The following is a 24,598-nucleotide window of genomic DNA, read 5'->3' on the forward strand; positions in this document are numbered from 1 at the left end:
GTTTAGGAAATGTCCATGGCATGAGTTAATTGAGTTTCACTTGGAAAAATAATTTTGATTTGACTTCCAGCTTCCAGTCAGAAAGCCCAATATAACACAGTTTGCAAAGTAAATACTTGGTTAATACTAGAAAAAGCAAGGGATTGGCTTAGTAGGCTTTTTACAGCTTTAAGGGAATATAAGAGCAATGGTTTTGTATGCCAGTTGGTCTCCAGGTAGAAAAGCACTCTTTTCCTCCTTTTCTAGTACTGTACTTGCTATCCTAGAGACCAAGTGTGTCTATAATAAGTACCACTAAGCACCAAGCATACATGTAAGAACAAGAGCTATTTCCCTTTGGGAAGAGAAGTTTTGGGAAATTAGCATTCCTTTCTAGTTTGATTTGGAGACTTCTCAGTGATTTTTTTTAAAAGGATTTTTATCTTCATTGGATCTAAGTTTACTCATAGACATTAAGAATTGGAGAAAGATTCCATTTGGATTAGATCCAAGATGAGTTCCAGTTCTCTCAGTGCTCAGAGTGTACAAGTTTATTTCTTGCCCTGGGATGATGACAAATCATTTATAAATACTCACCTTCCTACCTTCTGCCATTTCCCTCTCTATTCTGAACATTCACTTGTAGAGTGTTTTGTCCTGATATCCTAAGGAGGTCAAAGATGAACCCATTCTTAAAAATGACCACACGCATCTTATTACTGGGTAACCAGCGTGTGGGGATGACTTTTGGTGGGTTTCCAGCTTCGTTGTCAGGGTGGGAGTTCGTTCTGTGCTGTGGAAAACGTTGCTAACTGTGATCATCTGTTTTCTGAGTGACATTAGTGGGTTTGGGAGCAGATGGAGAACACGGCCACCACCTACTGCGCTACCACACAGAGCGCACAGAGGCTGACTCTACTCATTACTGCCTTCGTTCTCCTGCCTCAGGTGGCTTCTCTGTTCTTGGCTGTTTTAATTTTCTTCTGGGTCATTTTTTTCTCCTTCTAGTAACCTGAGCAGTTTATTTCTCTCTTTAACTCAGGGTCACATTTAAGGCAGTTGGTCATACGGGTTTTGGGGTGAGTCTCCCACATATTAGACCTGCAACTTTGGTCAAGATATCTAGCTTTTGCCAAATCTCAGTTTCTTCATCTGTAATATGAGGCTAATGATAGGATCAGCCTAAAGGACTTGCTGGGAAGAAAATGAAATAATCTGTCAGTCACTTCTCCAACATTTATGCTTTTTGAAGGAGACCAACAAACAGTCCTCCAGCTCCTGATATTAACCAAACAATTTAAAGGATGCCTTGTTATTCCTTTGGTATGGTGCTCATCACTGTATGCTACAGTTTCTTCAACTATACATTGATGATACTAGATAACCTTGCAGAGTTACTGTGAAAATTAAATGAGATAATATACACAAAATACTTAGAACTGTACCTAGCATGTGGTATGCTCTCAGTGAATAACAGCTTTAAAAAAAATTATTCCCATGCCTTTTGTGGGAAAAATTTAAAGGATATGTGGCCACACCATGGGACTGAGCCATTTTGGGTTGGTCATGCCTTGTCCCAAGGTTGGTTTGCATGGCCAGCAACTTGAACTCTGTTCTCTTCCTCTTTCAGCTGCACAGTTGGACAGCATTGGCTTCAGCATAATCAGGAAATGCATCCACGCTGTGGAAACCAGAGGTAAGTAGTTCAGCAGATGGCATTGTTCTCAGTGAAGGTCACACATCTGGGGAGGTGTCAGACCTGAGACCTGCTACCTGCTAATTTCCGATTTTAAGTGACTCATGAACCCCCAAGTCCCATGGCCAGTGGGTTTCTATGAGTTGTGTTGCCCTGAAGCAGAGACTCTCAACCAATTTGGTGTCATTGTCGTCTTTGATCTGGAGAAAGCTTTAAATGCATACATATCAAATACTTGGGATTAAAAGGAAACCAACTACTGAAGTTCAGTTATTAAAGTACTAAAAGTATGTGTTGCACTGCAATAATACGTGTTTCTTTGTTAACACTATAAATAAGTTAAAGTAGTGGGTTGACAAGTTGCTCCATTCAAAAATATTTCAAGGTGTCTATTACAATTATAATATGTTATGAAAACATCTATGACTTCTGACCAAATTGTAGGTACTGCTAAATCTACTGTAATTTGTTGCTTATATTGTAATGGAAGGGAAATGCTTAATTTCCAGTTAGAAGTTAGTGAAAATAAAGCTGTAATTGTGTTCCTCAGTTCATAGACACTCTGAATTCCGTAGTGGACCTCTTAATGTCCATGGACCCTGGGTTAAGAACCTACTCTGGGTAGCTTGTTGCTGGGGACCATGCAGGCAGAAAGAAATGTCCAGGCCCCTAGGTTCCTCAGTGGCACTGTGGTCAGCCCTGCCTATCACACATTGACCTTTCCTGGGTCCAGAGGAACAGGGTTTTGAGATCAGGGAAGTTGTTTCATCCCAATGGTCTCCATCCCCTCTTCTGAGGTGGCCACAAAGGTGATTCCTTGGTTCTAACAGTTTGGAGCTTTGAGTGCATTGGTCTGTTGAGTCCCTTACAAAAGCTGATAACTATCTTCCCACTAGGCTTGATATGAACCATTGTCAAAGTTGTGCATCTTATTTTTTTCTACAGCCTCTCAACCCACCAGCCCTTTTTATTTGTTTGGAAGAAGTTCTGCCACTTAAAGCAGGAGCCATAATTCTTGCCTGTTGAGAAATATAGGCATCTTCTTAAAGGCTATAAAGCATTGAGTAGAGGGAGAGAAAAAAAATAACCTTAAAAGCCTGTACTCCTATGTATCCAGTCAAAACGTCTTTTATCCAACTTAGTTATTTTAATACTAGAGGCCCGGTGCACAAAAATTTATGCACTCAGGGAGGGCGGGGTCCTCAGCCCGGCCTGTGCCCTCTCACAGGGGGATCGGGCCTAAGCTGGCAGACATCCCTCTGGCAGCCCGGGAGCCCTTGGGGGATGTCCACTTGCCAGCAGGGAGCAGGCCTAAGCTGTAGTCGGACATCCTTAGTGCTGCTGAGGAGGCGGGAGAGGCTCCCGCCACCACCGCTGTATTGGCAACCATCAGCCTGGCTTGTGGCTGAGCAGAGCTCCTCCCATGTGAGAGCACACTGACCACCAGAGGGCAGCTCCTGCATTGAGCGTCTGCCCCCTAGAAGTCAGTGTGTGTCATAGTGACCAATCATTCCCAGTTGTTTTGCTGTTAGGGTCAATTTGCATATTACCCTTTTATTATATAGGATGGAGGCCTGGTGCACGGGTGGGGGCCTGCTGGTTTGCCCTTAAGGGTGTCCTGGATCAGGGTGGGGGTCCCACTAGGGTGGCTGGTCAGCCTGGGTGAGGGGCTAAGGGCCGTTTTCAGGCTGGCCACGGCCGCAGACTGGAAGCAGGTATCTGGGATTTATTTATCTTCTATAATTGAAACTTTGTAGCCTTGAGCGGAGCTCAGGGCCGACAGGGCGGGTGGGAAGCTTGGCTTCCTCCATTGCCGAGGGCAACCTAAGCCTCCTGCTTGCTCCAGCTCCATGGCCGCTGTCATCTTAGTTGGGTTAATTTGAATATTCACTCTTGATTGACTGGCGGGTGTGGCTGGTGGTGTAGTGGAGGTATGGTCAATTTGCATGTTTCTCTTTTATTAGATAGGATATACTAACATTTTAAAATGTTTACTTATTTCTACTATACCTTTCTTCAATAAAGAAGGCAGATTGCAAGGATAATCCTATATAATAAAGAGGTATTATGCAAATTGACTGCCACACCCTCACACAAAATGGCTGCCCCCATGTGGTCACAAGATGGCCACCACAAGATGGCCTGCAGGGGAGGGCAGTTGTGGGTGACCAGGTCTGCAGGGGAGGGCAGTTGTGGGTGACCAGGTCTGTAGGGGAGGGCAGTTGGGGGGTACCAGGCCTGCAGGGGAGGGCATTTTGGGGGCAACCAGGCCTGCAGGGAGGGCAGTTAGGGGCAATCGGGCCCATAGGGGAGCAGTTGGGCGTCGATCAGGCCGGCAGGGTAATGGTTAGGGGCTGATCAGGCTGGCAGGCAGAAGCGGTTAGGGACAATCAGGCAGGCAGGCAGGCAAGCAGGTGGGAGCCAGCAGTCCTGGATTGTGAGAGGGATGTCCCAGATTGGAGAGGGTGCAGGCTGGGCTGAGGGACACCCCTTCTCCCCCCCCCCCCCAGTGCACGAATTTTGTTCACTGAGCCTCTAGTGTAAAATATAACCAGAGAATATAAAGTGACATTTTTGGGAGTGGATCTTGAGGAAATAAGGACATGGGTCAGGTTGAGTTATAAGGATGTTTACAGAAAGGTGTTGTTAAGGTTAAAAATCAGAAACTGGCCAAATGTCTCAAAATTTGGTTAAATCAACAGCGCTACTTTCATGCAGTAGAAAACTCTGGATCACTAAAAATGCAGTGGAAATATATTTATTGACACCCTAGGTTTTTGTTATATGCAGTAAGTGAAAAGTGCAGGTTCTAAAACAGCCTGCCAAGCATGAACCCATTCTGGGGGTGGCAGGGAGAGGGGAGAGCTGTGCCTACCCAGCTAGCTATCTTTATGTTGTCTCTCTGCTGTTTTTGCCGCCTTCTTTTGATTTATCTGTTTTCCACAACTGCAGTTTCTAAGTTTTTAAAAGTAGGTATAACTAAGATAATTTTTCAACAGGCATTTTGAAGTCTTTTTATTTAACCAGTTAATTGCCACAATATTTTGAATTTAATTTATAAAGGTCAGCTGCTTGCGTCTGTAGACACTTATGGCATACAAATGGTTAAAAATAAAAGAATCCGATATAAGAGCTCCAGGGTTAACAAAAGTAGAGGCATAAATGTGGAGCCAAAAGTGAGTTCAAAACAGAACCCCCTCCCCTCTGCTCCACAGGCACCTTCATGTACTTGCCTGCGGTGGGCCACCTGTCTACTGCTCAGTTTCCAGCAGCCAGAACAAAGAGAGAAACCTAATCATTTAAAACCCTTCACAGAGAGTGTGATAAACGCATACCCATAGCTCAGGAGGATGACTCTTTCTGATGTGAAGCCAGAAAATATACAGGATAAGTGGTGAGGAAGAGGAGGGCCACCAACTGGATTGGTCTCTTAGCTTCTGCTTCTGAAAATGATGTTTTAACTTCGGAGAAAGTTTTCATTTAGCACCAAGAGGACATAAAGACAGTGAGTTAAAAGCCATTTTTATATAAATGCATGAAGGAAGTGGCTATTTCCTTACTGCAGTGCATGCATGTACATACATATTTGTGGTGACCAGGGATGACCAGACCTCCCATGCTGTCTGGGGTTCATTAATCACTGCCTAATGGGAGTCAGGATTGTGTCAAATTCCAGGAAAGCACAAGGACAAAAGAAAGAGATAACACTTCAGAAAGGAGAAGCCCTTCAAGCCACCCCATCACTGAATAATGGTTCTGCTACTGAGTAACCTGGGGCCCATTCCTTAGTTTTTGACCAGCGTCTCCTAGCCATGAACCATGCGGGATCATGCCATGCTTTTATAGATCTGTTTTAGCTGTGGAGGCCCCTCATTCCAGACCACTTGCTTTTATTCATGATTACCATTTCTAGATAGGTGTTGTAGAATCAGCATTTTCCCACATTTCTTTCAGGAAATTTTGTTTTGACTCCAAAGTAGTGGCTATATCAGAGTATAATTCACTGTATTATTCATTCTATTCTATCACGTATCATATACTGATCTGGGTGCTGGGGATACAATGGTGAGGAAGACAGAATCACTGTACTATGAGTTTACATTGTGGGGGCGGGGGGGGGGGGAGAGAAAGATAGACAAGAAACCCAATAAAGATAATTTTAGATATTAGCTGCTATAAAGAAAAAAAACAAAACAGGGCCAGGTCCTGTCCAGTAGTGTTGGTATGGGATGCATTAAAGAGGTTGTGTTTAAGCTGAGACCTGAATGATGGAAAAATCTAGGAAAGAAGGATTGCAGGTGGAGAAAAGGCTGTGATTGGGGGCCTGAGCTTGATTTGCTGGAGTAACAGGAAGGCTGGTGTGGCTGGAGCAGAGTGGAATGGTTGATGCTAGGGTCAGGGATAGGCCTGAGCTCAATCATGTAGGACCTTGTAGGCACAGTAAGGTTTGATTGTGATCTAAAAATGCAATGGGAAGCTACTGGAAGGTTTATAAGAAAAGACATGGTTTGAACTGATTTACGTTTTGAGAAGTTCTCTTTGGCTAGTGGTTGAAAATGGACCTCGGGATAAAACAGGAAGTGGGAGAAAGGTATCAAATATGATGGGCCTAGGACTAACAGGAGAAAAGTCATTTTACATCAGTTGGTCTGAATTCTCCCCTTTGGTAAATGATACAGTGGTGATCTCATCTTTGTATTTATGTGAACAAAGTACTGAGGTGGGTTAGTTTTGGGTTTTTTGTTTGGGTGTTTGAAGGTAAACCCCTTCTAGTTCAGTTGCACATTTCCTTGGGTTGAATGAAGGTGGTCCTTCTTTTATTATATAATGAATATTTACATTACAAAAGAATGGGTTTTCTAATTTCTCAGTCTTGGCAAACATTCTCCAAAATTAAAAATGTCTTTGCCTTACAGCTCAATATTTTCATTCTCTCTGTGAAAATAAATTGTGAAGTATGAATTTTTTATCATGTCATTTTTGGCTTTCTAAATTAAAAAATTGGTTAGCTTATGATCTATTTAAAAGTATATATTTTGCATCTTTCAAAACTCTTCAGATGCTGCTTTTGGCAACAGAAGAGAAAGGTTCCTTTCCCCTCTGATGACTGAACTAACATGAGGGCTGAAGTGTGCAGCACACCCGTGAAATCCTAGACAGCTGTACCAATCTCACTCCTTCGCTAAGAGCAGAGCTGAGTGACAGGGGACTTTAATTAGAGAGGCTTTTAGAAGGAACGAGAAAATGAAAACAGTGCTTTTGGCTGGGTTGGCTTGACTTGTGTTTTGATGTACCTCTAATTAAATCATCACTGTTTCTCTTCTCAGGTATTAATGAGCAGGGGCTCTACCGAATCGTGGGGGTCAATTCCAGAGTGCAGAAGTTGCTGAGTGTCCTGATGGGTGAGTGCAGCTCTGGCTCTGCCAGACAGGCCCCTGAAAAGTCACCAGGTCCCTGAATATGGACAGCCCATAGGGAAGGAATCAGGTTGTTCCAAGAGGTAACTCCCAGAAATAAGCTGCCTCCCTCACCGTTGTCATAGCTGCAGGAATCATTGGAAGGGGTAGTGAGTAGGACTAGACGAAAAAAATGGCAGGTCCAAGACACCACACCCTCTCTGTTTGTAGACTTGGCCACTGCCAGTCCCAGTGGCACTAGGTGGCTCATGTGACCACCACACCCTACTCTGTCTTTAATAGCTCATGACTCCCTCTGTCCTGTTTGGAGACAAGCATTTAGTGGGGCACACCCAGGGCCTGAGGAAAGATATCCCTCTAGCTTACAAAGGACCTCTGGTCTCATGTTCCCTGTTAAAGAGAAGGGGTCATGTGGTGCCCAGATAAAATGTATATAAGCAGATAGTTCTGATTCTCTTTGCTTGTAGATTTCAGCCTAGTCTCTCATTTGAGCAGCAGAATCTCTTTTGCAGCTGGCCCATATAAATATAAAGCTACTATCTCAGAATGTGCAATGTTCGAATCAAAAACCCATGAGCCAATGAGCCAAATTTGCCTAGGCTGCAGATTTCCTGTATTTTTAGATATGAATGCACCAGCCTCAGTGAGTCACATGGACCTAAATGGCAAACAGATCAGATTGCACCCATCAGTGGCTGTTTTTCATCCCCATGGAGGCCCAGCCATGCGCCTGGAGTGATGGACTGTCACTCAGGGGCCCTGCTCAGGGTTCTGGGCAGGGGCACTTCTCTTGTTAGTATTTGACATTTCATTTGCCATTCCAGTTTCTGAAAATAGTTTTCGTACGTAAAGAATTCTCCTCTCTCATGTTGACGAGAACAACTCTCTACCTCTTTTCCAGAGAGCTCCTTGCTTCTTGTAGGCAAAACTCTACTATATTGCTAGTCACAATGAGATCTTTTACTATGATTATTTTAAGGTACTCCTTGGGAATCTGTTTTTTGGTTCAGATTTGGGATATGGTTAGTTTATTTTTTAAAATTAACTGTTTATTTTGAGATAATTATAGATTCACATGCAGTTGTAAGAAATAATTTAGAGAAACCCTGTGTGCCTTTACCCACTTTCCGCCAATAGTAACAACTTGCGGAGCTGTAGTGCAGTATTACAACCAGGATATTGATCCAGTTGAGATGCAGAGCAGTTCCATCACCATGAGGAGCCATTGTGATGCCCTTTCATGGCAATACCCATCTGCCTCGCCCTCATCTCATCCCCATGCTTAACACCTGGCAACCACTGATCTGCTCTCCATTTCTGTAATGGTGTCATTTCACGATAATCATATAAATGGAATCATATAATACGTAATCTTTTGGGATTGGCTTTTTTTCAATCAGCATAATTCCTTTCAGATTTATATCAATAGGTGTTTTTTTTTTAATTGCTGAGTAGTATTCCATTGTATAGATACACCACAGTTTGTTTAACCATTCACTTGATGAAGGTCATCTGGGTTGTTTCCCATCTGGGGAAATGTCAAATAAAGCTGCTATAAAACATTCGTATACAGGTTTTTATTATGAACATTAATTTTTTTCAGTGGGATAAATGCCCAAGAATACAGTTACTAGGTTGTATGGTGATAATGTTAACTTTCAAAAAATTCTAATGTAAGGCAGAATTAAGATTCTAACAGGTATCAGTCCTCGGTCTTTCATTTGTGAGCAGTGCTGCAAACAGTTGTGGAGCTTCTGCTCTTGGAAGCAGATGGTCAAGTGCTAGGGATGAAACTGTAGAAAGAGTCATTCCTTGTCTGCAAAGTGTCCAGTAGGAGGGAGATATGCATCCATGTGAAAACTATGGTGTAAAATACGATCCTGGTGCCTAATATGAGCTGGGTCTGGAAGACTCAGTAGTGAAGGAGAGAATAGAAGAATAATTCAGAATCAGGAAGTGTGAGCAATGGCATAGGGGCAGAAATCAGAGTCTGTGGTGGCTATCCCAGAGAGCAATGATTTTATTATTTTAATATTTGAAAGTACTCAGGCTGGGACAGGAATGTTAAAGCTGAAAAGCTGAGATGGCCCCTTTTGCTGAAGAACTTGAATACTTTGCTAAGGAGTTTGTTTTTCTCTGTAGGAATTAAGATGTTGTTAAAAGTTTCTAAGTAGTGGAGTTGTGTGTGTTAGGACTTCATTACACACAAAAGTGTCAAGAAGGCAATTCAGAATAGTTTAAAGGGAAAATAAAAGGCATTTATTTGCTCACATAGTTGGTAAGGCCAATATGGCAGTAGGGTCTGGTGGTTCCAGTGATATCTTTACATTTGTGGGAGCCCTTCCTACTCTTTTCTCTGGCTTTCATTATCTGTGACCTCTGCTTGTCTTGGTATTGGCTCTTTTCATCATTGGAATGTTCCAGATAGTCCTGTCTCAGCAGTCCTTGGAGCTTACATCACTGAGAAGGGAGTGTCTTTTTTGACAGTTTTGGCAGAAGGTCCCAGGGCGGACTTTGATCAGTATAGGGCCAGTCTGTCACATGATTCATTTCACAATCTCAGACGAGTCACATGACCTGCAACAGATGGATCCAGATGGCCTGGATCCTGTGCCTATTTCTGGTGGTCCTGAGTTACCTCTGTGAGGGTGGTAGAAGGATAGGCTGGGGAGGGGGTTAGTCCACAGGACCTTGTGGACTGAGCAGGATTACTAACAGAATTATGGAGGAGTGCTTTCCTGAAATGGCTGGTGGGTGATAGCAAAAGTATTTTCGACACAGGTGTTAACTAGATCAGATGCTGATTGAAGAGGGTAACACTGGCAGCAATATGGAGCATGTATTTGATCATGGAAAGACCTGGAGGAAGAAGACAGTTGCAACATAGTAGGCAGAGCACGCCCCATCAAGGTCTGAACCAAATGGCTGCTCTGAGGTCAGGAAAAAAGACAGGCTCAAAATGATTGGAGAGAGAGAATCAACATGATTTTTTAACCAACTGGATACAAGGGAGCAGGAGGGGCTGAGATATTTCAAAGATGACAGATTTTTCTGTCAGGCAGCACTAATGAAATATGAGATTTAGATGGGTTTGCTAATCTAAAAGAGAGACACCTTAGCTCAGTTGTGCTAAGCAAAGAGTGGTGGGAAAAGATCTTGTTTTTATCACTTCTATTTGTGGCCCTCCAGCAAGATATCTGTCCTTTTTTCTTCCTTAGTTTTCTCAGGGACAGACAAAATGATCATGGACATCTGAGAATTGTCATCAAAAACTAATAACTAGCAGCTGAAAGTCATGAGGCCTGCTGCCTCTGCCAGGAGGACATTGCAGATAGACTAGAATCCAAACTGAGGTTCAACCAGGGCTGAGAAATGAACCCAGTGCAAGATCTAATAAAAAGTGGAATACAAAAATAATATTGAACATAAACAGAAATTGAAAAATGAAATAAAAATTTTAAAAAAGTGGAGCCCTGGCCAGGTGGCTCAGCTGGTTGGAGCATCATCCAGTACACCAAAAAGGTTGTGGGTTCGATTACTGGTCAGGGCACATCCCTAAGCTGCTAATTTGATTCCTAGTTGTGGTGTGTAGGGGAAGCAACCAGTCAATGTTTCTCTCTCACATCGATGTTTCCCTCTCTTTTTCTCTCCCTTCCTCTCTCTCAAATCAATAAAAACGTATCTTCAGGTGATGATTTAAAAACAAACAAACAAGTGGAGAATGGTATCTGTTATTTTCACTACCCGTTAGTGTGGCTTTAGACTTGAGAAATCACCAAGTTGGCCAGCGAGACTCCAGACCTAAGGCCAAGCCCTGCCTCCACTCCCTTCTGTGAACAGGCTCTCAGCTTCATCAATTCTTGGCACTGGTACTAGAGTGGGTTAGCCAAGGGTATAATATAAATATGGCTCCTATACTCCCAAACCCCTCTCTGCGATAGCTGGGCCGAGTGTGAACCAACTCCTTCACTCACTATTCCTTTAATCTGTATTCACTGGCTGCCCTATTGCATCCCAGGCACTGTGTAAGATTCGGATTATTTGTCAGAGTCTCTCAAAAGTGGAATAGTATATTTTTTTATTGAAAGTATGGGTTAACATTAAAGACTTCTTTGATCGCTTTGAGATTACTGTGTGTACTTCTAATACATTGTGGGACTTTAAGTGTGAAGAGGAAGACAGCCAGTGCTTGGAGAGCATCTTTTTACTGGTTGGGATTCCTTAAGAAAGCTTGCCAGAATGTTTCACAGCAAATGCAGCGGAGCCTCATGCTAGTGTCATACCAAGAGCTACCCTTGACCCCTCCCGGATAGCAAGGGGTCATTAGTCTTTGAAGAGTGAAAAGGACTCAGGAAAGCTTGCAGATTCCTAGAAAAAGAGTAACTTCTGTGTATGTACTATCTGGTGTACTTTCCCCTTGAATGTTAAGTAAAGATAAATCTTTCCAAATTTTAGCTTAACATTTTAAAAATATAAATCAGCTATATGCTCGTTCAGTGCTTACATGAATCGCTTCCTGTATATAGTTAAGTAACTTATTTTTGGATTATAAGTTATAAGTGGTCACAGTAGGAAAGTTGGAGATATACAAGAAGTAGAAAGAAGAAAATAACAGTCTTGCAGACCAGAGATAATCTTTATTGACCATTATCATACCACTATCACCTTTTAAGTATAGTATCCTATAACGGAAAAAAATGTTTTCAAATTTGGAATGATGCTGCATATTTACTGCTTTTTAACAGGCTTTCTCATGTAATAGTACAGAGGGTCTGTTTTCTGATGTTATTCAAGTTCTGTAGGAGTGTGACTTTTTTGGCCATGTATTGAGTAGATAGATGTACTATAACTTTTTAATCAGTCCCCTATTCTTGGATACATAGACTGATTGCAATTCTTTTTATCATTCCAGAACATACTCAGATGAAAATCCCCACAGGGGCAGGATAGATAGCAGAGGTTAAGAGCATGCATTTTGGAGTTAGACAAGTTGCAGTTCCACTGCCTACCTGTTCAACTTTGCACAAGTTATTTAAACCTGTCTGGTCTTCTATCTCATTATCTGTAATAATAGCTTCTGACTCTATAACAATGTGAGGATTACATGGAGAGATTCATGTGGGTTGCCGAGTCTAGATCCTCCACGTTAGTCAATAAATGTTAGCTGTTACTATTTTTAATTTTCATATGTGTATTTACTGATTTCCTTAGGGTTCATTGTAAGATGGTGACTTGCTGGGTCAAGTTATGTACATGTTTTTAAGACCCTTCATTGATCTTCCCAAATTTTCCTTGCCATCTCTATTACTTTTTTGCACGTAAATTATAAATATATTTTTAAAATTAATCTCATTTTTGGTGAAGCATATCTGTAAATCTGGGTGAGTTTGGACATTTTCCCCATGTTTCTTGCTGAGTTACAGCTCTCCTTTCATGAATTGCCTGTTAGTGTTCTTAGCCTACTTTCCCATTGGTGTAGTCACCTTTGGGTGTTAAGATCTGTTTATATTTGGAGGCTATGTTACCGATATTTTTTTCCAGCTTATCATTTATCTTGAACTTTAATTATGGTACTTTTGTTTTTGTTTTGTCCTGTGAATATTTTATATTTTTTATGAAATCCAATCTTTTATGAAGTCTGTCTTTTTTCCTAGATGGGTTATATCTTAAAAGACCTTCCCCGTTCCAGGATTACCAAACCTTTTTGTGTTCTTTAAAATCCATCTGGGATTTATTCATTCAAAATGGGAGCTAACTCGCCTTTTCCTCAAATACTTATTTGACCAATAACCATATCAGGAGAAATGTTCCCCCTTTTCATTACTTTTACATATCACCAGTCACTCTTTTGCACATATTGGGGCCTGATGAAGGAGCTCTTACATATATTTTTCTAGAGAAAAGCAAGCCTTTTGTTTGTTATTACGCAATTCTCAATTAAAAAATATATTGTCATTTTCACCTTTTTAATATTTGTTTTTCTCCTAGTTCTCTGCATTTTAGCAAAAATTATCAAACCTGTGCCTCATGGGCATGCCATTAATTTAAATTTCTTTTGGTTGATTTTGTTACTGTTTATAATGCACATTTTTAATTTTGTAATTATATCTTCAGCATCTTTACTAACTTTACTTATTTAGCTGTTTTCATTTCTACCTTTCAGCTGTCGCCTTTGTTATTTCAGTCTGTTTCTTTTTTTTATTTGATGTCTTATTTAACAGCATCCATATTTTTCTGAATTTTATTTAGAGTACAGAACAGGTGTTTCTGAATATTTAGAGTGCTTTTTTTTTTGTCTCCATATTTTATGCCAACAATTATTTTGTCAACTTTTTTATTTTCTGTTTAACCAAACCTGACTCGGAGAAGTTTATAAATCTTTGTAGTTAAATTCACTGTAGATAGAGGTTGTCCTTGTTCTGCTACTCTTTTTCTGAATGCTGTTGGAGTCATCCTCTTACGAAATTGGGTAGTGTTGTACATGATTCCATGCAACTTTCTGGCATTCTTAAATTTTTTATTTAGTGTGGACCTGTATGCCCAAATAGGTTTCTCCTGGTTGTACTATTTGATCCTGGTTCTGGAAGAAGTGGAGTTTATTCCCAGTTAATCTGAAGTATGCTGAGGTTCTTCCCTTGTCACTGTCATATTTCTTTTAGGATTTTCCCCCTTCTGAATTCACTTCCCTTGGTATAAAGGGACATCCTCCACTCTGTCCCCAGTCTAATTTCACTGCCTGGATTGTAATTTCAACATGATTCTGGCCACTAAGAAAGCAGCTTCCCCCAGCATATGTGCTGGGTTGGGGTGGGGCAAGGCAGCCTGGCGTTCATCTTCAGCATGGCTTGGGCTATCCTTTAGGGTAGTTGGAGGGCCCTGGCCTATCTCATTGTTCCTCCAAGTGGGTTTTCCTAATGTCTTCACCTGGGCTTTTGCTGATGGATATTCTTCTGGTGTCCGTAAGCCTAATGTTCTGTGCTGTTGAAACTTTATGTTCCCTCCCCTTCATCCCCTCTCCCCCATCTTTATTAGTATTTCACCTTAGTGGTGAAGGAAGGCAAATTCAGTGTGGCTACTTTTTCTTATCTTATTCTATAACTTTTTCCTTTTTTAAAACCATTATTTAAAGCCAGGTTGGTGCTACAGAGAACACACAGAAAGGATTAAATTGCTCTGCTTTGAAGCACTACTAGTAAATTATAGCAACACACCTCACCCATTGAGCTAGCCATGAACTATATATTTCCTTACAACTCTGGGCCCCTGAATGTCTGTATTTGTTTTTTCTGTGCCCTTCATTTCCATACCCTTTCACAGAGTAGCATAAATAAAAGCAAGTAAGGACTTCTTTCAGAAGATATCCTGAAGTAATAGACATTCTTCATGACCAGAGGCTTGCCTAGTTATGAGTGGGAAAGCCCTAGACTTTGAAGATTGTAGCCTTATAGAAGCAGCAAAGCCAGGCAAGAAGTGAACTTCCAATTTTACCCACCTGTAAAGGGGAGCAGAGAAATCATGGCCAGGACCGGGAGATAGTAGCTGTTTGGATGGGGATTGATCCTTCTGGGAGGTAGTAAGGTTACTACTAACCACCACCTGCAGTTCCCAGAAGATAGAGACCTTACATAGAAACTCACCTTCCTCTGCTCCTCCCACCTTCATCTCTGCTTATTGGGATGCTTCAGGCAGGTTCTCCTAAGACAGGGACTTGAGACAGTAGGAAGTTTTGGATTTCAGAACAGAAGTGGCTGTAGGATTCTTGGGCACAAAATACAGGAAGTGATTAAAGTTTTTAAGATGTATGACTTATAATGAGAAAGTAATATGATAGAGTTAAACAAATATACTTTTGTATTGCTATATTAAATCTTGTCTTGAAAGAATTACCTGTAAGATAAATGAAAATAAGTCTTATTTACATAGAGGATAGTATACTTACATAAACTGCTTCCTCAAAAATGTAATGGAATGGACAATGTTATTAAATGCAAGAAAGCAAGATTATATGGTGTTTCCTAAGGAATGACATATAAATCAATGAAACAGACAAGGGAAACCAAAAATAGAACATATGGTTAATTGATATTTGATAATGGTACAATAGGGAAAAGGCAGTCATTTCAACCAATGGTTCAAGTATTATTGGGTATCCATATGGGTAAAAAATTAATTCAACCCTTATCTTTTTTTTTTTAAATATATTTTATTGATTTTTTACAGAGAGGAAGGGAGAGAGATAGAGAGCTAGAAACATCGATGAGAGAGAAACATCGACCAGCTGCCTCCTGCACATCTCCTACTGGGGATGTGCCCGCAACCCAGGTACATGCCCTTGACCGGAATCGAACCTGGGACCTTTCAGTCCGCAGGCCGACGCTCTATCCACTGAGCCAAACCGGTTTCGGCTCAACCCTTATCTTAAACTATGTACAAAAATTAACTCAAAATGCATCATATTCTTAAACCTAAGAGCTAAAACTATAAAAATTCTACAATAAAACAAAGGAGAAAATCTTTGTGATCTTGGTTTAGAAAAGATTTCTGGATGAAACACAAAAGCAGGAACTATAATAGAAAAGTCTGATAAACTGAATTTTATTTAAATAAAAAGCTCCAGTTCTTTAAGAGATATTAAGAAAAAGAAAATGCAAACTACAGACCAGGAGAAAATATTTGCAAAATATGTCTGATAAATGATTTTTGTCCACAGCATATTAAGAATAACTCTTGTAACTCAGTAATAAGAACACAACAACCCCCCATTTTGTTAATGGACAAATACTTGAACAAACAGTTCACCAAAGAAAATATACAAATGGCCAAAAAGCACATGAAACGATGGCTGATGTCATTAATCATTAAGGAAAACCAAATTTAAAAAATGAGTTATGTACTAGAATAACTAAAATTTCCAAACTAAACACATGACGATATCATGTGTTGACAAAGATGTGAAGCAACTCTCAAATTGTTGGTGGGAATGCAAATGGCCCAACTATTTTGGAAAACAATTTGGCAGTCTCCGATAAAGTTAAACATTCTTATTCTAATGACAAACTTTTACTCAGTTATATTGCTAGGTATTTACCCAAGAGATGAAAATGTAGTCCATATAAAAACTGTATTAAAATATTTATAGAAGCTTATTCATTACAGCCAATAAATGAAAACAACATAAATGCCCAGCAGCTAGTGAATAGATGAACAAATTATGGCATATCAGTGAAATTGGATACTACTCAGTAATAAAAGGATTCTACATAAAACAACTTGAATGGATTTCAGAAATACTGTGTATGTGAAAGTGGATGCCAGGGGCTGGAGTTGGAGGGGATTGACTATAAAAGGGGCACAGGCTAATTTTTTGGGGGGTGATGGAAATTATATTTTGTGGTGATGGTTACATGATTATTTACGTTTATCAAAAATCATCGAACTGTCCCCCAGCCAGTGTGTCTTTCCATGCAGCAGGAAGTCACAGGTTCTATTCCCGGGCAGGGCACATGCCCAGGGTGCAGGTTCATATGTGAGATATTTCTCTCTCGCTCCCTCTTCCTTTCTCTCTAAAATCAATAAAAACATATTTTTTAACAGCTGTGTGTATTCCTGTTTTGCTTGTTTATACTGTTAGAGAGAGCATATGCATACAAAACTGATATTAGCAGTTGCCTCTAGCATAGGAAAGGCTTAACCTTTTAATGTATATCTATTTGTTTTGCTTGACTGTTGTTTTTGTTTGTTGTTTTTTTTACCAGGTGCATATATTACCTTCTCAATTAAAGGAAAAAGTTTTAATTTGCACATGTTAAATGTATTATTAGGAAATGTAGGAGTACATAGGTGACTTTCCTCATAGTTCTTCCACATGGTCCCTTGTGTTTTTGTCAGCAACACAACAGTGGACTACATGGGTCTTGAGACTGACCTGGTGTGACAGTTCTAGGACCACCTCTCCCTGTAAACACTTCTTTCAGTCTGTGTCTCCTGTTTATCCAAATCATGTGGGAGTAAGTAAAGGAAGAAGTCCACTCGTTTTGCTTTACCCACATGATGCTTTTTTGTTCGTTGCACTGCTCCTCTGGCTTAGGGCAGTTTTACTAAGCACTGTAATCGTCAAGAGACATGGTGGGGATACAAGTACTGAGTTCTGAAGAAAGTTTTGCATCTTATCTCTGCCTCTTGTTCAGAGGCTACCCGGAAGCTTCTGTGAGTGAGTGGAGCATTGGTAGGGAGGTGTGGAAAACGGCGGCACTTTCTGAAAATGAGCTAGCTTGGGAGGCTGTCTTCAATTTAGTTGGGATATTAACTGAATTAAAATGGACGTGCTCAAGTTATGAGCCTTGCCTCATCAGTGCTATAAAAAGCCCTTTAGCCGGCTGTAATGTGACTCTTCTCTCTGTAATGTTACACAATATTCCTTTGGTTACAGAGCCCGAAGAAGTGGAAGCTAATCATTAGTTTGCTAAATGTGGTTCATGGAACAGTTCACAGCTCCCAGACCTGCCAACTGCTGCTTGTTTAGTGTCATGTTCACTCTTCTAGGGTAGAAGTCAGTTTGTTCCTCAGAAAAATGTACAGTAACATTTGTCTCACGTCCAGAACCCACGCAGTGTGGCAGCTCTCCATGTGTCTTGGTCACGGGGAGGGGAAAAGGTCATGCTAAGCAAAGTGTTTTGGTACATACACTTACGCAGGAAGAAACCATGAAGGGAATGTGAGATGACAGAGCAAGGAAAGAATTAAAGCTGCAGAGGTTTTAGATACTTAGAGAAAAGTGAACATGTTCACTTTTCAGAAACTGGCTGTGGTAGAACTCTATAGAGTTTCCCATTGTGTAGGGCCTAGAGATGAAATCATGCTCTTTGGGTTCTTCCTGGTTTGTTGCATGTGACAGGATAGACTTCATTATTGCCTGGTCACCTACAAGCACATAAATGTGCTGCCTTTAGGAGCCATACGGCTGGATTTGTGCCTTCACCTGAGGATTAGCCCAAATCCTGAAGCCACTCCTGACTGTTTGGCCTCCTCCTACTAGGATGAAAGTGGGTTCTTTCCTGGTGCCACCTATGACTCATTCCCCTTTCCAGCTGGAAGGCTCTTTGGCCCTTTCTTCTTAGAGACTATCCAGAAAGAGACAATCCAGTGGCTGTCTCTATTTGCCTGCTGTGTCATTTAGATCTCTTTGGATTATAAAACAAAACAAAACAAAAACAGAACACCTGACCTCAACTGGCGTCAGGAAACAAGGCATTTATTGGCTCCAACGATTAAAAAGCATGGCAAGGTACAAGGGCTCAAACCGTGTCATCAGATCCACTTTTTCTGCTTCTCTCATCTCTGGTTTTGTCATTTATACTCACGCCCAGGCTCCATGTGTTGGTATTTAGAGCAATTAAAAATTCTTCCAGGTGCAAGCCCAGCAGGAAATAGCAGATATCCTTTCCGCTAGCTCCTAAAAAACCGTGACATTCACTCTCATTCAACTGACTTGGATCTTGGGCCATCCCTGAACCAGTCCCAGGTCCATAGAGATGCTGCACTTTGATTGGTCTGTCCTGAATCTCATTCCCCACCCCGGGAAGGGTAGAGCCTCACCTGAGCAGATGGAGTAGTTGTGAGAAAAGGGTAGCATTCCAACTGGAAAAGAGGTGCTGTGCAGAAAGGAAAAGGAATGGGAGCTGGAGGCAGATCTCTAGTCGAGGCTTTAGTGGGAGGACGCTGGATCCTCCCTACAATGCGCTGAAAGTCTCCACTTCCAACTACCTGGGCAGTGGGAAGATGGGGTTTCCTGTTTTGTGAAGCAGGTCATATTCCCCAACCTCTGCCTCATCTTCTCACCTGCCTGTATGTAGCTCAGGAAGACTACAATAAATTTTTTTTAATTTTTATTATTTTTTTAATCAGGAAAGGAGAGGGAGAGAGAGATAGAAACATCAATGATGAGAGAATCATTGACCGGCTGCCTCCTGCACACCCCCCCACTGGGGATCAAGCCTGCAACCTGGGCATGTGCCCTTGACCGGAATCGAACCTGGGACCTTTCCGTCTGCAGGCCAATGCTCTGTCCACTGAGCAAAACTGTCTAGGGCAAGAATTATCTTTTTAAAAATAGTACACACTTATTTAAAATACACCCATTTCTTTAAAAGTCCATGCAAGGAGGACAAAAGACATGATCAGGAGCCGATACAGTTATGGTGGCTCTCATTGCATTTCTTGGCTTAAGGCAATTTTTAAAAATATATAAAAGTAATGGGATCAAGTCATAGTTTAGAAAAAAATAAAAATCATAATTCTACCACTCTGGGCCAACCACTATTTTAATTTTAGAGTATTTCCATTCAGCTTTTGTTCATATGAACTTCTCACAAACTTTTAAATCATGATATTTTTGCTACATATTTTTTTATTACCTGGTAATCCAATCATTTTTCATATTGCTCAGGAGCCATCATTATCATGTAAAGCAACATAATATTCCATTAAGTAGATCTACCATAATTGACTTAATCATTTTTCTATTGTTGGACATTTAAGTGTGTTAAACATTTTGAGGGTATTCTGTAACTTTTCTCATGCCTTATCTTATTTCCTAAGAATAGATCGTGTGAAGTGGGATTACCAGTTCAAGCGATATGAACATTTTTATAATTCTTGGTAACTGTTACCAAATTGATTTTCAAATGCTGCATTTATTTCTACTGCCTCCAGCAGGTTATGAGAGGATCCGTTTCACTGCATTCTTGCTGCAATAGACATTTGGATTTTTAAACATTTTCCTAATTTAATTGGCAAAAAAGTAGGTGTCATTTTGTTTCAACTTGGATCTCTTTGGTTAGTAGTGAGGCTGAATGTTTTTATATGTGCCTGTTTCTTAGCCGTATTTCCTGCTCCATTTCTCACATTGTCTTTTCTTTGTTTTAGACCCCAAAACAGCTTCTGAAACAGAAATGGATATCTGTGCGGAATGGGAGATCAAGACCATCACTAGTGCTTTGAAGACCTACCTGAGGTAGGGACTTTCCATTTGCAGGGCAGGGTGCCAGCTTGTTATCAGGCCATCAGGAAGAAAGCAGTTTTATTTTCAGCCTCCGGAGAACTGTTGGGTGGGTGTTTGAGATGTGGAAACAGTTTAGGTGTGGGTGCAGTCAGCTCAGCTGGTCACTCCGATTGTAAATCATCCATAGTTGATGGGTTGCCATTGTGCAGTGGTGATTTTAGGAAGCTTTGTTTTTTTATGAGAAGCTATGATGACAATTAGCCTTTAACAGAACCTAAAATATGGTATTTCCTGAAATCCCTGAAGACTCTATTAAAAACACAAGGGGTCCCATCCCATTCTGTTGCGAATGCATGATTACATGCTCTCTGTATTTTGATAGATTTGTGCATTGCAGATTGAATAAGTTGCTGACATCGATCCTTAAAAATAAGAACTTAGCAGTACTCCTTTTTGACTCCTTCAGCGGGGATTGGAAGATATCACTGTATTGGGGAAGAGACAGTTTTCCTATAATAATATATGTGGTATTACTGCTACCTTCCTACTCCTCCCTCACTTATTAAGGGAGTGGGTGATTGACTACTAGCTATCTGCATCTCACTTTCAGGACTAGATTGAAATTTATGCTGCTCTTGAAGGGTAGGCATATTATAGTTATTAACTGTAGTTCTTACATAGGAAGGTGGGGGTGGGGGGGGGAAGGGTGTCTAGGTTTTATAAAGGTGCCCTTGTCTCAAAAGCAAAGGAGGAAAGGAACTGGTATTTTTGGCTGTTGAGGAATGGATAAAAGAATCTTGATGTCAAGAATAAAATATAATGTAAGTGATGACTAAGAGTTTAATTAGGAGATGCAATGAGAATAAAATAAAATCTGAGCCAGGTATAATGTATAGTCTGTTGAGAAGCTTATTATTTGGACTATTAGAAAAAACCTCAAGTTTACAGTTTAACATATTCATTAAATATTCATACCCTCAATACTGCCATTGTAGTTTATACAAAACCATGTTGTAGAGGTTTGCATTTAGCACTTCTTTTTGCATGTTGATAGTGATTTACTAATGGACAGTAAGCATAAAACATTTTCAAAAAATAGCAGGTAAAATTTGATTGTTTCATGCCTCATCTTAGGGGTTCTAGCTCTTTGGCATTCTCCAGCAGAACTCCACAGTGAATTTGCCACAAAAATACCTACAAAGTCCCTCATAGTATTTACAGATGAGCTGATTGTAATAACAAGGTGCTGGGGAGATGAGAGTTTAAGTACAGGTTTTTGCAAATGTTTACCCAGTTGCCTGTTTCTCCGGCGTGTTTTAAGATGCTCTTGTTGATGGGTGAGTCACTGACTGAAAGGAAATCTCTTGGTTTGTGCTAGGCTTTTGCACCAGTTCTTTTCTAGTTGTGACTATGAGACATTTGTATTCTTTCCCTAAAAAGGAGAGAGAATGAAAATTTCAGGTAAAATCTCAGGACCTTTTAGAAGGGAAACTAAATTGGACTCAGATGAGTTGCTGTTGCTTCCCCATGATCTTTGTCTTTGAGAACAGTTTGGCAATGTCCTGGCTGCTATGTAGAGAGAAAAATTTGATTGTTTTGATTGAGCTAACTAATATATAACCTTTTATTCCAGAATGCTTCCAGGACCACTCATGATGTACCAGTTTCAAAGAAGTTTCATCAAAGCAGCAAGTACGTTTTCTTTTTGTCCGTTTTAAGGGGAAGGAATATATTCTTCTACTTCAAAAACAGTATCCCAAAATAAATATTATCTAACTCTTTGTTGTCTGCATGTAAACTACCCACATACACGCTCATGAGTTCGACACAGAAATAAAAACGAAACCAAATCGGAATTGCTAAGGGCCTTGCTGCTACGCTGAATTTACCATAGAGGAGAGAAACTTCCAAAGTGTGTTTTCAGGGTTGGGGAAAGTTGAGAAAAGCAGGTTTGCCTTTCTAATTTTGATGATTGGAGTTCTGACTCCTTGGGTTTTTCCCAGCCCTTCAGTAGCATTTTGCAGAATGAATCATACTTCGCACCTTACCTACATTGAGCATTGGAAGTGTTTCCCTGAATGAGAGACACCATTGATATAACTCACCAATCTGCTTTCTGCCATGGCTTCTATTGACAGCTTCCTATCATTCTTCAGCCATATCATCCAGGGTCCTGGTGTCATACTACTGGTATTAAAATGCATAGGGATTAGATGCAAGCTACCCTAGGTAGACTGGAATCTGTCTACGTGAGGCAGGCCTCCTGTAGGGGCAGGAAGATTCTCTGTCAGATTTAAATCTGGCATGAAACCCCACAATGCTATTACAACAGTAGCCTGTGCCTCTCCCTGCTTCCTTTAAGCCGTCACAGTTTGTTACTGTGGTAGGTACTACTGGCCTAATTTACTGGTAGTAGCATCTAATGTTCTGATGGCCTTATCTAGTCATAGTTTCCCCCTTCAAACATGGAGGGAAAAGGCATAGGAGAAAGCTAGAAGTGAAGATAGTGTTTATGTGATTTCTTCCTCAGAGATGTTCCTAACCCATAGCACCTATTCTCTAATTAAACCTCCCAGAGAAGTGGAGCCACTTATGCAAGTTCAACCAAGAGAACATGGCAGGCCATGCTTTAGGTTACAGGTTGGCAGAAAGAGTCGCATATTGATGAGCCATTTCTTTTTTCTTTGCCAGGCTGGCTGTCACACATGGTGTGGGGATAACTGGATATTTCCTTTGATTTCTCTGATGCTGCATTGAGGCGTTATTTTGATATTTGAGACATTTGCAATGTTGTTCACGATTTGTTTATCACTTGCAAGTGCATAAAGTTCCTTCTTTCCTTGAAATGAAGCCGTCACTCTAAGAAGTCAGCTGCTCCCCAGTTTGTTCCTGCTCTGCGTGTGCAGCTGACTGATTCCATTTCATCACATCATCATTTTGGCTTGATTTTTCCGATGGCCATTTTTGCAAATGAACTCTATTACAGAAAGCATCATTAAAAGCACTTGTAGATCTAGTCATTCTAGCCATGAGGGCACAGAACAGGATCTTAATCCTTTGAGAAATCCTCAGTCTGTCAGTACCCAACCTTTTTCTTCCTTTGATTTTGTCTTGTAAACTGATTTAGCTGTGACACATCAAATTTTACCTCCTTCCTACTTTTGCAGAGCTGGAGAATCAGGAGTCTCGGGTGTCTGAAATCCACAGCCTTGTTCATCGGCTCCCAGAGAAAAACCGCCAGATGTTACAGCTGCTCATGAACCACTTGGCAAAGTAAGTTTGAAGCTGATTGTCGGCTCTTTTCTCACCTCTAGAAAGTTCTTATCTTAGCCCTAAAACTGGTCTCAGTTCTGCTTATGTCTGCCTCTTCCACTATTGCATCAGGTATGCGAGAGGCTTAAGAAAGAAATGTGTGAAATGTTAACTGCAGTGGGTAACAACAGCAAGTGCCAGATGGTCTTTGCAAAAGTGGGCTGGGAAAGTGCCCCATGCAACCTGGCCTCCAGGCAGAGTTTTCAGGGGGTTTTAGCTCTTGTGATGACCAAGGGCATATTCCATGATAAGGTCGCCAAGTGGAGTTTTCAGGAGTTACATGTTCTTTGACGATCAAGGATGAACAGGATTATGTTGTGGGTTTACAGACCTTGGATTTGAAGTAAAGAGGCTTGGATGGTAGAGTTGATTCTGTTCTTAACAAGCTACTAACCAGCCCTGGACTTACCAGTGACCGCTCTATTCCTAATTTCTTCATCTGTCAAATATTGCTAGTAAGTTTTCTTTTATCTACAGTGTTCTTGATTTTTTAAAATTACATGTATTAAAGTCTTTGAAGAAGTATAGAGAATAAAGGACTTACCTTTGGCAAATGCTCACTTGCCCTCCGAGATAATCAGAGCATTCCATGGGGGCTTGGTTTTCCTGGTAGGAATATTTTTACTCTTGGAATGGTTTTTTTGTGTTTACTGTTACTTGAACCTTTTCAGAATGGCCTTACTGTCTTCCCTTGTTGTGTCAATTATTGCACATGTGTATGTTCTAACCATCCATTGACTGATGAATGTTCTTGATAGGAGACTGGAGCATAAGAAAAGACAGAGTAACAGTTAAGCTAAATTGTTAAGTCCCACATTCTACTGAACTGATGTGTTGTAAATTTGGCCCTTTCCTACACTTGTTCATGCCATTAAGTCATTTTTAGGGAGAGGGTGTAAGTTGATACTTTGCTGGGGGAGATTATGATGATCTGTTTTCATATTTATACCTACTACTTGATATTACCTTTTGGAGAGAGAGTATATGTTATCAAAAAGATTTCCACAGGTCTAAGTATGAAGAAACAAGAGTGATTTGCATGTTGGTGAGAAGTTACTAGGCAGTCAAAGGTTGCTCTGTTATTGGTGAAATGTTTTTCTTGTCATGCAATTTGAACTGCATTGCAATATTGTGATTCATAAGAAATATATATTTTGCCATTAATATATTTCTGATATATATTTAGTCTTAACC

At 40.6% G+C, this 24,598-nt stretch overlaps 1 protein-coding gene across 3 annotated transcripts in view; it reads left to right on the plus strand.

Moving 5' to 3' along the window:
* ARHGAP26 (Rho GTPase activating protein 26) overlaps positions 1-24,598 on the plus strand; it is a 413,435-nt gene that overhangs the window by 231,291 nt on the left and 157,546 nt on the right. For all 3 annotated transcript variants that reach the window (XM_081091772.1, XM_081091773.1, XM_081091774.1), the window contains exons 13-17: positions 1,610-1,675; positions 7,003-7,077; positions 20,017-20,104; positions 21,726-21,784; positions 23,260-23,365. In XM_081091772.1, the coding sequence (XP_080947898.1) occupies positions 1,610-1,675; positions 7,003-7,077; positions 20,017-20,104; positions 21,726-21,784; positions 23,260-23,365 (394 nt within the window). The remainder of the gene's footprint in view (positions 1-1,609; positions 1,676-7,002; positions 7,078-20,016; positions 20,105-21,725; positions 21,785-23,259; positions 23,366-24,598) is intronic.

Source organism: Myotis nattereri (genome assembly GCF_964212035.1).
Source record: "Myotis nattereri genome assembly, chromosome: 5".
Taxonomy (NCBI): domain Eukaryota; kingdom Metazoa; phylum Chordata; class Mammalia; order Chiroptera; family Vespertilionidae; genus Myotis; species Myotis nattereri.